This window comes from Clupea harengus, chromosome 10 (genome assembly GCF_900700415.2).
Source record: "Clupea harengus chromosome 10, Ch_v2.0.2, whole genome shotgun sequence".
Classification (NCBI taxonomy): Eukaryota; Metazoa; Chordata; class Actinopteri; order Clupeiformes; family Clupeidae; genus Clupea; species Clupea harengus.
In genome coordinates this window covers 14,706,603-14,720,796 of record NC_045161.1, presented here as the reverse complement: position 1 = coordinate 14,720,796, position 14,194 = coordinate 14,706,603, and the positions used below count along the sequence as shown (strand labels likewise).

At 43.2% G+C, this 14,194-nt stretch overlaps 1 protein-coding gene across 4 annotated transcripts in view; it reads right to left on the bottom strand.

The window, feature by feature from the left end:
- Positions 1 to 14,194, bottom strand: part of LOC105898242 (voltage-dependent R-type calcium channel subunit alpha-1E) — a 130,568-nt gene that overhangs the window by 51,531 nt on the left and 64,843 nt on the right. For all 4 annotated transcript variants that reach the window (XM_031575501.2, XM_031575500.2, XM_031575502.2 and 1 more), the window contains exons 6-7: positions 2,155 to 2,258; positions 1,016 to 1,174 (exon numbers count right to left, since the gene is read on the bottom strand). In XM_031575501.2, coding sequence (XP_031431361.1) covers positions 1,016 to 1,174; positions 2,155 to 2,258 — 263 coding nt within the window. The remainder of the gene's footprint in view (positions 1 to 1,015; positions 1,175 to 2,154; positions 2,259 to 14,194) is intronic.

Genomic DNA, 14,194 nt, shown 5'->3' with positions numbered 1-14,194 from the left:
CTTCCACTGAATGTCCAAACAACCCTAACCCTTGCACCAGAGTAACCTGACCAACACTACTTCACTGCAGCTCAGCCCTCAGCCCTTAGCCCGCAGTCTCACAGACTGAGTGTTCACTTCATATGAGCACCCTCAGCGTGCCTCCGATTACCTATTAGCACTCAATATCCATCTGAGCCATTGTGCTCCAGACAATTTTCAACGTGCAGTAATTAGAGAAGCGGCGGGCGTCTGCCCTATTTGTGCGCTGTTTCTGTCTGATAGCTTTGTTTAAGCTAACAGGTGGAGCTGTGCATACAGCCGTGGGGTTTGCAGTTGACATGCAGCCTTATATGACATGCAGCTATTGTTTGCTTGACCGTGGCAGCTACTCTCCCACAGCGGCGGAGAACAACAACAATCAAACATGGACTGTGTGGCCTATCATTAAAGGTGCGTGGGCCTGAGTGAAAACGATCATTTGCAGCGGCCACACTCCAGACCTCTGAGCCCACAGCTGTCCTCACGGGAGGCAGCAGGTAATAAACGGCTGCCTGCTATTCTGAGAGGCTTTGTCAACATCAAATGTCTTTTCAAATTTGTTTGGATATTGGTTCTAGTATGGGGGACCTCTGTATTACTGTAATTAAATACCCCCCCACCCCCAAGGATCACATTATATTGACTGATACCTTATTTTGGAACAATATGTGAAAGCTTGTAAAATTCACAACTTGAACTATAACATAATGATTGTGTATAAATCGTGTTCCGCAATGCATAGTACTATCACTCTATAATGAAAACAGCATGCAACATACATATGAATCACATTACCTCTTATCATTTCTCTGCTAAAGTACCTTTACACCAATACCTCCAAACAGTAAAATGCAGCCAAGGTTAATCAAATTCACATTGACTCATATTTCAGTTAAACTGAATCGAATAGAATCAAGTTGGACAGACTTGAACAGATGGAATGAAATCAACTCAAATGAGATCAGTATGAACTGGGTACTTCCTGAGCCCTTACCCAGAATGCCCGGGAGAGCCACACAGTTGCTGTGCAGTTTGCCGCTGTAGAACTCCAGGCCGATGATGGCGAACATGAGGATTGCGAAGAAGAGCAGCAGGCCAATCTGCAGCAGAGGCACCATGGCCTTCATGATGGACTTCAGCACGATCTGCAGGCCTGACACACACACATGCAGACAGGGATATCGACTAAACACAGAGCTGTTGGCTGACACTCAAGATGAACCCTCCTATTTGATCCATAAACCACTGACTACTTCAATCACAGTCTCTGACAGGCTGACAGACAGAGTGATTGTCTGAAATTTCTCTGGTATAATATGCACAATCATAAACAACAGGATGACAGGAATCACAAATACACATACATACATAAATGTGCATACACACACACACATACACACCCACATAAAAAAAACCCATACGCATTTACATGTGTAAACTCATAGACACAATCACTCTGAAGAGCAGTCCTTCAGCTGTGTGAGATGTCTTCCTCAAATGCACTCCAGCACAATTATTCAGACGCACTTGAGAATTACTCGACGTCGAAAACACTGACACAGGCAGAGAGATTTCATCAACCAATTTCTTCATGCCATTCCACGAAAATAGAATGCAGCTGATGAATCTGCTGCCCGTGTCTGTTAACTCAGATGAAAATAATTGGTGTTGTTTCCCACCACTACTTGGGCCTCTATAAGTAATATGAATCAGTGAAATGAGCAACAGCGAATGAGCAGTAATGCTACTGGATAAGAAGTCACAAATACTCTGTTCATTTATATTTCTGAAGGAAGATGGATTCCTTTAATATTCTTGGGAGGATTCTTTCCTGCGCATATATTTGCATAGCATTTCCTGAGCCAGTGAAGTCTCACCGAGTCTGTATTCTTTACTATTCCATGCATATTTCCTTTCATTATAAATCCATTAGCGAAGACATGTACAAGTAGCTAGACAGAGAGATAAATAAATGTAGACACAGAAAGAGTTCTAGGAAGATAGACAAACGGACATACATGTAGACATGAAGGTGTAGACGGGCAGACAGACAGACAGACAAAGAGACAGAGACATACAGGAAGTCAGAGACTGACGGATCAAAGAACAAAAACATGGACAGAGATCACTCACTGGGAATCCCAGAGACCAGCTTGAGTGGCCGCAGCACCCGTACTGCCCTTAGTGTCCGCAGATCCACTGGGATGTTCATGTGTGCACCAGCTGTAGCCAGGATCCTAAGGACACACACACACACACAAACACACACACACACACACACACACACACACACACACACACACACTAAAATGACCTCCAGTGCTAGGAAATGCATTGTGTTTAAGGTGTGAGTCAGACCTCTTTCAACTCCACAATTTAGCAGACAGGTCACACCAGCCAGGTGACCTCAAACCCACCGGTACCTGTTAATCTATTGGAAAAGCATAGCAATAATAAGGTGACACCTACTGCACAGTGCACCGTTTCAGGCTGACCTAGCAAGACATATAATTAGACCCAGTCAGAACACACAGGAGGAGGTGTTATCTTGTCGAGCCCAGCACATCCAGAGGATCACATCTGTAGTCACACAGTTTAACATGTCCTTCCCTTCTCTGCTCTCGCCCACATATCTGTTCCGTTGATTAATGGGTTGATGGAGCTGCCACAGTGCCGCTCACAGCAGGACAAATGTGTGATGGGTTAATACAGCCATTTTACCACTCAATTCTACTCAGTTAACCTGTGTAAGTGAATTTCTACCCACGTCTCTTCACTCAGAGAAGAATCATCATCTGATTGTGCTCATATGGTTCTACCTGCTGCGTTACATGAGTCAGAACATTAATACAATATTACTTTCTGTGAAGAACTCTGAAGCCAAAGGCTGGGCTAGTTTGCACAGAGAAGGGTAGCATTCGTTCAAATAATTTAGTCGCCAAATGTTCTGAGCATCTTACAGCTCCTGAGGTGAAATAAGTTGATTAATCTTCCTCCTTATATCAGCTCTCGTAATTATGACCACAGGCCAGGGCTGACAGCTACATTACCGCACATGATAAGGGGAGCGTTTGATGAATTCGTCTCCCGCTGAGAATAGCAGGCTGGGCTGCAGGTATTCCTGGGCGGTTATTTATGGGGCTGACCGGTGAGTCATCGCTCATTTTTCACACACACACACGGCACACACACACACACACACGTACATACACACACGGCACACACACACACACACGTACATACACAAAGGGCCTTAATGGGGTGTGAGATGGGCAAACTTGGCGTCCGAAGTCGGGTTGACCCTGTGCCACTGACGGGGGTGTGTGTCCCACATCTGAGACTAAACACAGGGCAGGTGGCTGACACGTGAGATAAACCCTCCTGCTTGAATCATTTAACACTGATGAGTTCAATCACTGGCTAGCTGGCTGACTGACAGGTTAACAGATAGAGTGATTGTGATCCTGATTTTTCTGATGTAATATGCACAATCAAAAATGGAATGCCTGGTTCTTATCATAAAAGCGCATCAAAAATATGAAGCATGATGTACCTCGTTTGATTATTAAAATCATATCAATCATGTATTATATTCCTCAACATACACATATGATTATGGGATGTATTTTAATAATCAAAATGATTGTATTTACTCAAAGAAACAGTCAGAAAAATGAGTAGCCTAGAGAGAAGTGGAGAAGACCGAAGGACCCGTGGCTTTTAGATAGAGCTCTATGGGTTCCCTTCATGAGGATAAGGTTACCATGGCAGTATTAGGGACCAGTATGGAGGAGAGGGAGAAAAGGACTGCAAAAGAAACAGTTGGCACAAGAACAGGAGCAAGAAAGCAAAGAGAAAGACAGAGAAACAGACAGGCAGAGATAATCTGAGAGAAAGTGTGAGAGGGAGATTGAGGGGAAGAAAGCAGGAGCAGTGTGTGTGCGAGAGGGAGAGAGAGAGAGAGAGAGAGAGAGAGAGAGAGAGAGAGAGAGGATGACAGCGAGTGGGAGTTTGGGTATAGCCCATGAAATAGAGCAGGCAGCAGAGACAACGCGGAGGACAGCTAAGACCTCGCCAGAGCTGTGTGGGAGGAAAGAAGACAGAGAGAGAAAGAGAAAGAGAGAGAGAGAGAGATAAAAGAGGGTAAAGGAAAGCAGAAGAAAACAGGAGGGGAGAGAGGGAAGAGCGCAGGAAAGCAGCTCTAAATGTGATTAAGGAAAGAGAGAGGCGAAAGGCGCTGGCACTGGCGCCTTCCATCACCTCACAGAGTGCATCTCAGGTCAGCATCTTACCCACCAGAGGGGTGCAGACCTGCGCCTCGGCCAATCAGAGGGGTACGGACCTGCGTCTCGGCCAATGAGCAGACACGTCTCCACAGCACTGACTCATAATAGGGGTTAACTGCGCTATGCTTCTCAGGATCAAAACAAAAGGAATGTTTATTTCCATTGCATTCACACAGACCTGAGGCTGCGGGTGGATGGATGCACGCAGTTTCTTGATAATAATAAGGATAAGTCGACCAGGACTCAGATCCCAGACTCTCTCACTTCACCTACGGCTCGCTCTTAGGTGTTCAGTCCCTAATTACCTGAGAGTTATCTGTGTCTGATAACCAACCACACACACATACACACACACACCCTGACACACATGCACACTTACAAACTCACACCCTGAAACACACACAAATCCTCACACACACTCACACACACACAAACACACACAGAGATGCACAGTGTGCCGACCTCAAAAGCACAAACACAGCTCCGACAGGTGCAGTATGAACAAGGAGGAGAGTCTGAGAGCAGTCTTGAGAGAAGATGAAGGAGACTCTTACACCCTGGAAGGACACAGTCGTGAGAGGTCTGTGGAGGGTCTCATTATAAAATGCTAATGTTGTCCTTTATAAGACATGGCTGCCAAAAGGAGGTAAAGGAAGAAAAAAAAAGCTAATTTCAGATGCACTTCTGCATCTGAGAGGCCAATGACAACAGTGTGTGTCACGCGTGTCTTTTCACAGGAGCCATCTTCTTGCTCTGTGCAACACATTATGTGCTCATTTGAGTTCTACCTCTGTTCTCACTGATTACACCTGATACAAATGAGTGAAGAGGTCTGTTCAATTTTTCAAAAAGGTGCTCAGTTGTGTTAGCCACAAGCTGAACTACTGATTACCAATCCCAAATTGGAGACATTGTTTGGTTTTAAATGTACAGAGCGGTTGTTGATATTTGAGCTCAACCGCCAATCCCACTGGCTGGAATTGCTTATGGCTCTGTGCACACACTGAACGGCCAGCAAGAGGACCGTGAGGACCTAATTTGCTGAATCTGACAGAAATTGTATTGGATTAGAACCGCGGGTTGAAGTATGGCCATCATGCACTTAACTAAAACAACATGAGAGGCTATGTGAAGTGGCAAAACCTACATGACAGAGATCCCTCTTCTGAGCTGCTATACATTGTCAGCCATGTTCAGTTAGGACTCTTATGTGGGTGGGTGGACACACAATGAGACGACTAGGCAGGACAATGGATGGATGGGTTTAAGGATAACTGGCTAGATAAAAGAAGAATTATCTGCATTATCTGTGACCAGTTCCACATCTAATCCCAGAGGCAGCTAAAGACAAAGAGAGCAGGCTCACTTCTTGTCACTCCTCCCTCTTCTCTACACAACCAAACACCCTTGTTTCTTAACAGTGATGTCGTAAGCCTAAAAAAGACTGTAAAGTCCTAGAGGACACAGTGAGATGACTGGAGGCAGTCTCTTAAGTATCCAAGGATATGGAGCTGGACGGCTGTAATTGTATTACCATAGCATGAACTGTGTTAGATGTATTTCTTTAGCCATTCAACATACACGACATACTGAAGAACACCAAGGCTGTCTACATATTCAATACCAACTGTAAGGACAGCAAAGGGCAGTATGATTCAGGAGGGACTGTCAGGCACATAGAGGAGATGATTCTGCAACTCCTGTTAACATAGTCTTCAGTTATAGTTATACTTATAGTTTACTAACACACAAATGTAATATTGCTATCTGTTTTAACGCGATTGTGCGCTTGTGGGCTTTGAGGGGAGCAATGATCCAATTATAGCCACAGACTACGCAGCCACCGAAGCCATATTGTGACAAAGATTAGTCACATCTGGGGTGTCAAGACAACCGGGTGTCAGCCATTTTAATTAAGACCTGAGAAAAAGATTAAAATAGCAGTTCCATGCAGATTGGAAATGGAATGTCTCCCACTGTGACGACAGCGGTGTAAAAACTGCGTCTGCTGTGGCGAACCGCAAGCGGACCAGAATCTAGATGTCACCTTTTGTGCTCTAAATTAAGATGTAGCCTACTCTGTGTCTGTGTGCTTATGCAGATGTTCTTGTATTTGCTGACTGTGTGTGAACAACAATAACAGAGGGTCTTTTACAGTATGCAGGCAGGTACAGTGGCAGAGGGTGGACACTCAGCTCTGAGAGAGTGCTCAACCTCAGTGCAGACTGTTTAGTAGACATCCTGTTTATGCTAATATCCATGGTAACTAATATCCATGGTAACTCTGCGTGTGAATCAGGTTCCAAAAAGATCATGTTGAGCATATGTTCCAGCAAAGGCACAAATGCGCATGAACCAGAGCTGATCATCATTTTAAGGGGCAGTAAGAAGTTCTAGATGCACGAGAAAAAGACTTTCACCCTGTATTGGTGTGCATTATGCATTGATAGTTTCCGTTTCAAGAATTGTATTGCTGGTCTGTAGAATCCTCTGGTTCTAAACAAATGGATTTCAAACAATGTAAAAAGTTTTTTGTTCTTGTTGTCAATATGCCTTTAAAGCTCCGCGAGTTTTTTTCCTAGAGTCATAAAAAGAACACCCACAGAAACCTTTAATCTTGTACATATATGCCACTTGTGCATCAATGTTTTTAGTTAGGGAAATATACAAAAACATCAAGGCATGTGAGACTACCTAAAAAAGTCAAACAGGCCTGTGACCCCTAAGGGTTAAAGGTGGATATATTGCACATTATTATATATAATTGTTCCTTCAGAATAACCAAATTATTGCAGTCTCGAGCAAATATTTGACAACAAAATAAATCTACCACACCTTTCACTATTATTGTAATGCTAACTTTCCTTTTAGCATGATGTAGGCCACTGTGTGAGACAGGATTACAGTAAGAATACATCTGTACCTGTTGCACTGGGGCATCAAGCACTGACACTAAGAGTTTAGCAGATAAGAATCCTTTCTAAAATTCATATCCAGACATTATTAATATCAAGATATTATTGGGCTAGATAACTAGATATTTATAACTTCCTAGTTCTACTAACACTAAGACTGCTTTGAGAACCTATCTGCACTATACCTGGAGGTGTGTGTGTGTGTGTGTGTGTGTGTGTGTGTGTGTGTGTGTGTGTGTGTGTGTGTGTGTGTGTATGTGTATGTGTTTGTGGGTGTGTGTGGGTGAAAGCTCTAGCACACAGTAAAAGCACAAAACCTCCACACACACAGCCCCCTGACAGAGCTCCGCCTGGGCTGCTCATTCTATAGAAATCACACGTAATGATCCTGACAGGTCCTGTCAATGGCTCTCCACACAAACCTGAGAGAGGTTACTGCAGTATGGGAGTATAGATCCAAACAGAAATGGAACAGCCTTGGCTAAATCTATCTGGAGATGGACAGGGTTGCTCATCACTAAGCTGTGACTGAGAGAGGATTTAAAAAGGTGATGATATGATAAGCTATAAGGAACTGTATCGTTACAAACGCAGGTCAAGGCTGTTTGGATCAAATTTGGATTGTCTGACTATAGCTTGAAAGCAACATACAATGACACAGGTCAAAAATGGGCACACAGCATATATGCACTTAACATCGTTAGTGTGTAAATTGAATGTGGAATGTAACATTGTTTTCACATACGCTGAAGTGCTACAGAAACCAGCGGCCATGGAGGGAAATAAATCTCGCTCTGCATGGTCGTGGGTCCATGTTTTCCGTGGCATCTGTTTGTGCCTGATTAGGCGGGTTAATTACTGGCCGTCTTCCTCACCTATTGAGCCGTCAGCGGGCTTTGATGAGGGGCTCCTCACTCCACAAACACTGTTTTGTGGCAGATGGCATATGAATCATTCAGACATCCCTGAATCAATTATTCATCTGGGCTGAAGAGCAAACACTTAGCTAATTGTCACAAGCGCTGCGGCCCACAGTTGAGTGACAGGCAAACAAAGGCGGCAGAGAGAGAGAGAGAGGAAGAGAGAGTAGTGATGGCTTACGCCTCCTTAACACATATTAAATGAGTACATGTTGGTGTCAATTGTTTCCATGCAATGTGTGCCATAATTCTCCTTTTATTGCTACCATTGACTGCAACAAGTGTCTTGTTTGCGTCCATCTTGACTGAAGCAATAGGCATTAGTGAAGTATGTCCTGCAATGCACACTAATTACATTTAGTTTTTACTTTCAGTGATCTAAACAGGTCTGATCTAAACCTTCACAAATAACACTTTAAAAAATATCCTCACCATTAAAAAATATGTGTGGAGATATGTTAAACATAAATGAAATCTTCAAGTACATTTCACATCTTTTTCCTTTTTTTTTTTTTGCTTTTCTGTGGTGGTATAACACTTGTTCCACACATTCGAATATTTGCATGTAAAATGCCAAATATCATCTCTCTGTCTCTCTCTCTCTCTCACTCTCTCTCTCTCTCTCTCTCTCTCGCTCTCTGTCTCTCCCTATCACTCTCTGTCTCTCTCTCTCACACTCTCTGTCCCCCTTTCTTTATCTCACTCTCTGTCTCTCTTGCACTCTTTTCCTTCTTCATAGCCTCTCATAGTCAGTCTGTCTCTGGCAGCAGAACGCCACACTGGCAGCCATTCCAGCGCGAGGAAAACACAGTCACGATATACCGCTCACGCACTCATTCCTGATGACTGCTCTGTCAGTGGCAATTATTATGCAGCACACACACGCAAACACATATGCACACACATACACACACACACACACACACACACACACACACACACACACACACACACACACACACACACACAAAAACACAGAGGATGAAATGTTAAGCTGGTTGTGGGAAATGTGGCAAAAAGCATCTGTCACTTTGTTTATCTATTAACACTTCTTTAAGTGATTACAAGCTTGTTATGGAGAGTGTCCAGAGGGAGCACGCTACTGCGTTAGTGATTTATTACAGTCATCACGGGTTAGGTAAAGGAACATGGTGTCACTCACTGGCCCTTCTTCATCAGAGCTGCCTACAGCAAATGAACTGAGCAAACACAAATATATTGATCTATTTCATCCTTGGTGTCTCTTGTGGTATGTCAAGCTGTAGCATACAGAAACGCTGCTTGTGATGTTTAAAACTGAAATGTGAACCTGAAATTTTTATTAATTAATTAAACTTTCATGGAACTAATTAGAGTGAATAGGCAAATGCTCGAGGCCAGGCGGGTGATCACAGACGATCTTGTACCTCTACTAGATATCAAGGAACCAAAGATAGTTCAGTCAAAAAACCCCCTGGGATATGTTCATAGGATTTATTTGTGTAAATAACATGGTGGTAAGTTTGGTCTTGGTCTCTCGACGCCACACACACAGCAGATCTACTTTCAGCTGCCGTGTTGCTGCTGTTTATGCAGCTGTTGCCGGCATTGCGGAAGCTATAAGCTGTGGCTAATGCTGTTGAACGAAAAAAATAAAACAACAAAATAAAAAGACAACCACGTAAAAAAAAAGAAAATCCTGCTCAAAGCAGATGGTGCTTGGGATGGAGGTGGGAGACTCATTGTGCTGTGCTGCACTGCCAGGCGTCTAGCTGCAGGTGCGATTTACTTTAACAAGGCGGCGTCGGGGTGTAAAGAACACGATTGACTTACATTGCGATGGAGAACCAATCAGCGCAGCGCAGCTTTGAGTTTCCTGACTGAACTTAAATTAATTTCCTGATATTTTTTTTTTTTTTGTTAACGCATTTTACGGTATTGTACGGTATTCCATTTTCATGGCAAAGATATAGCCTAGAATAATCAAGTTATATTTTTATAGTAATAGTTCACGATTACATTCTTTTGTTTCATACTGTCCCTTTGATGTGTTTCCCTCAGATTGACAAAACAGAAGATCTTTCTTCTGACAACAGGCACCTGTGCCCTCTTGCCTTTATTTTACTCCCACGTCTCGTACTTGCAAGTCAGCTTTTGTCTGCGTGTAACACCTGTTACACAGAAGACTGTTGAATATTTCCTTTTTTTTCATTCAGCTCCAAATTAGACTGTTTTATTTGAATGTTTTTCATGGTAAATTAGGTATTTGTAAATAAGGGACTTATTGCACATATACAGTACATAGAGAAGCACCGGTTCACACACAGAAGTGAAACTGTGTAATTAATTACACTCATATCACTTCTTATTTCAGTATTTCATGGGCTAGTCTGTATGCCATCTTATGCCATCTCTCAGGCACACATATCAAGGCTTATTTATATGACTACCACTGTCAATTTAAGTACCCATTTTCTGTTTTAGGTCACAATAAAAGTGTATAATGAGTTTTTGCACTAACATGTGGCCTATGATCTTATCTGTATCATTGTACTGGTATATATTAAAGTCTGATCATTTAAATGGAAAGCACTTAGCACATTTTTGTAAAAAAGAAAATCATTCAGAATCCTTGGCATTCATGTGTGGTGGGTGTGATTTGATTGACACCCCTGTCATGATGAATGATGCCCTCACTTCTGATGACCCTGAAACCTCACTCCTGATTGCATAACCGCTCCACGCTGACATAAAAGGGCTACTGGGCTTATCGTTATGTCTATATGTCCCAATCACTGGGGCCCCTGTGGGGCCGAGAGGACCCCCCCCCACGCACCCCCCGGCCCCCCCTTACCACTCTGCTTTCTCCACCTGACAGCAGCAGAGAGCTCCATGGGGCCTCAAGCATGGCATTTCACAGGGGAGAGGGATGGGCTCTTACTGCAATCCTTCCTGATTGGTCAATTATCAATGACCAATAGTCACTCTGGTAAACACTGCAGGGATATTTCCGGTCATGTCGGGTTTGCTAACCCATGTAAATGAAAGATACCTCTTCAGATGAGTGACATATGCTCTATATTTGGCATATAGGCCTACATGTAGTTTATATACTGTCTGCACTATATAGGCCTACTGTATACACTATATAGGCATACCCATTTACATATCTAATCCTCTATAAACCTTGAGTCTGCAATAAAGAAGAACTGAAATGAAAGCAATGGAAATGACTGGAATCTACTGACGTACACAGACAGAGAGGTAACAATGCTGAGACCCACATCTTTCAGGTCGGGACTGGGAGAGTGATGACAACACCCTGTGAATGACACCATTAGCTTCTCATGATGAAAACCAGCGCCTTCAGCTCATAAAATATTCAGTGAGAACGGAGATGCTAGGAACGATGGTTATGTGCGGGGGGTGGGGTGGTTGGTGTGACGCAGGATACCGTGAGCTATATGGAGCAAAAGTGCGTCTGTGAGAGGCCGACTCCAATCAGTGCGCAAAATCACCGTCAAATGTAAGAACCGGCAAAAAAAATATTCACAACAAAGAAACAGCAGCATATAGCACTGCACTAACACCTCCTGAACAGGGTTTAGAGAGGTGGGAGAAGGGGAGCGAGAAAAGGAAAACTAGGTTATCCCTCAACTTGGTTGAGTTCAGGTAGCCATTATTAAACTGAGATAGAGGTCACCAGCCACAGAAAACACATCTGCGGAGTCTCCAGAGACACAGTCTGGGGCTTGTTGTTAAATCCCAGACATTTGTTTTGTCGTGCTGCCCTGATTTCCACTGCTCTAACACTGCAGCACAATTGGTCACCTCTGGCATTCTTGAAACGCAGGGCATGGACAACTGACCTGTACCTACCACATCAGTCTGCACATACAGACATGCTGATTTTAATTGTTTATAAACAACTGAACAGTCAAGGGGTGTTTTTAAACTAGTTTGTTATTTGAACCTGGGTTCATTCCATGCGACACATTCATGGTAAACATGCAATCAAGAAGTAAATATGCTGGAAAACAAAAATAATGACAGTGTGTACTGTATGTGTCAGCAGGTCATCATTTCCCATCCAAGGGAAGAGTGTGCAGGGAGACTCATGGCCACGGAGGAGCCCAGATGCATCTGTACGGTTTACAAACCAACACCCACTGAGGGACATGTGCTATGGTATTATTGATGGCAGGCTAGAAACAGAAGGGTGTCCTCAAAGGAGTGAGCACCAAGGGAGGAAGGGGGACAGAAAAAGAGAAAGAGGAGGAAGAGAGAGGGAGAGGGAGAGGGAGGGAGAGAGAGAGAGTGAAAGTGATTATTGGCCCTGTCAAGGGTGCCAAGCGCCTGAGAAAACAATTACAGGTCTCAGACAGGTAGTCCTGCAGGAGTTTGAAATAGCAAACAGACCAGGCTGGAATAAGCTCCTTCCTCTTTTTAGACACTGGCTGAATGCATGATCCTTGCATCTAATAACCTGAAATAATTGCAGGGAAGAGAGCACATGGCATGGTCTCATTTCATATTGGGGCATGAATGCATCCTATACAATTGTGTCCCTGCTGTTCTCCTTAATATGGCAAAGGCTTGATTGATCAGTGTTCATTTGTACACCACTGAGAGTTGTGAGACCACCAGCTCAGCTCAGCAGAGCCCCTTTCCTACTAGTCTCTCAGTTAGGAGCTATTAATGACAGCCAGTGTAGTAGACTAGATTGGAGTGAGTGTTTGAAGGATCCCTGTGCTGGCAAATATTTGCACTGGTAGACTCTTTGTGCTGGCTGCGTCTGATCCACCTCTATTAGCTATCAGTGGAATCGTCGCCTGCTTCTGCTCAACAGGATGCAGAGCGACCGCGTCTTTGATGTCGCTGCTGGAAGCAGGCAACGTGCCCGGGTGAGACACGATACCCACACTTTTAAAAGAATCGATAAACCCACAGGAGATAACCAACAACTGCCACAGAAAAAAAAAACAATTTGCCAACTGCTATCTTTGACGACACCCCAGGGTTGAACCAGTGCATTTCACACTCTTTAGAGAAACATTGCTACTTTATTACAAAACAAAGTTGGCCTATCTATCACTCTTCAAGGACGTGAAAATGAACCGAGTAACCAAATAACTTCAAAGTCACTGCATATTCAACAGCACCTGCGGCAAGATTTAACAGCCCTCCGGCTAGATTTAACATCATCCGAACAGTTTTTAACAGCTTGGTCAATGCAGTAATTTCATCAAGCAATTTCATCGAGCTTGATCCGGTCATAACAAGTCAGTCTCTAACAGCTGGCCATAGCACATCCCAAAGACACTGAGCTGATCAATCCCAGAGGCCATTCCAGAGTAGGGCTGAACGATTTGGGAAAATAATCTAATTGCGATTTTTTTCCCCAAATATTGCGATTGCGATTTAATATGCGATTTTTTTATTTTATCCAAATTTTTTTCCTCAACAAATCGTAATGAATGATTTAAATATGACCAACACAATATTAGATACATTTAGTGTAAAATATTATTTCCCACATTTAATTTTTTTATTTAACAGCTCATTACAGAATCAACAACAAATTGGTGGCTTTGCCACTGTGCATTTAAGTAATTTAAACAAAGTCATTGTAAGAATAAACACAAGGCATGCACTTTTTAAACACTGCGTGCAAAATGTACCATCTTAAGAAAATATATATTTTTTTTATTTTTATTTTTTTTAAAGACCACGTTTTTAATCGCGAACGTTGCGGTTAGAAAATCACGTTCTATCATATCGCGATTAAATCGCAAATGCAATTAATCGTTCAGCCCTATTCCAGAGCCAGCTTCTACCTAAGATACCATGAATCTGAATATAAAATGAGTAAAGGCCCCGTCACACCATAATGTTCTGGTCAGCGTTCTCTGAACTTTCTAATCGTTCAATTTCGAGCGTTCTAGGGCGAGGTGGACACATCTGGCGTGTGACTTAACGAAAGAATAGCGTAGGACTGACGCATGACTACTAGCGTGGGACTCACGCATGAGGAGCATGTAACAGCGACTAGTGACGTGTCACTGGTGCGCGA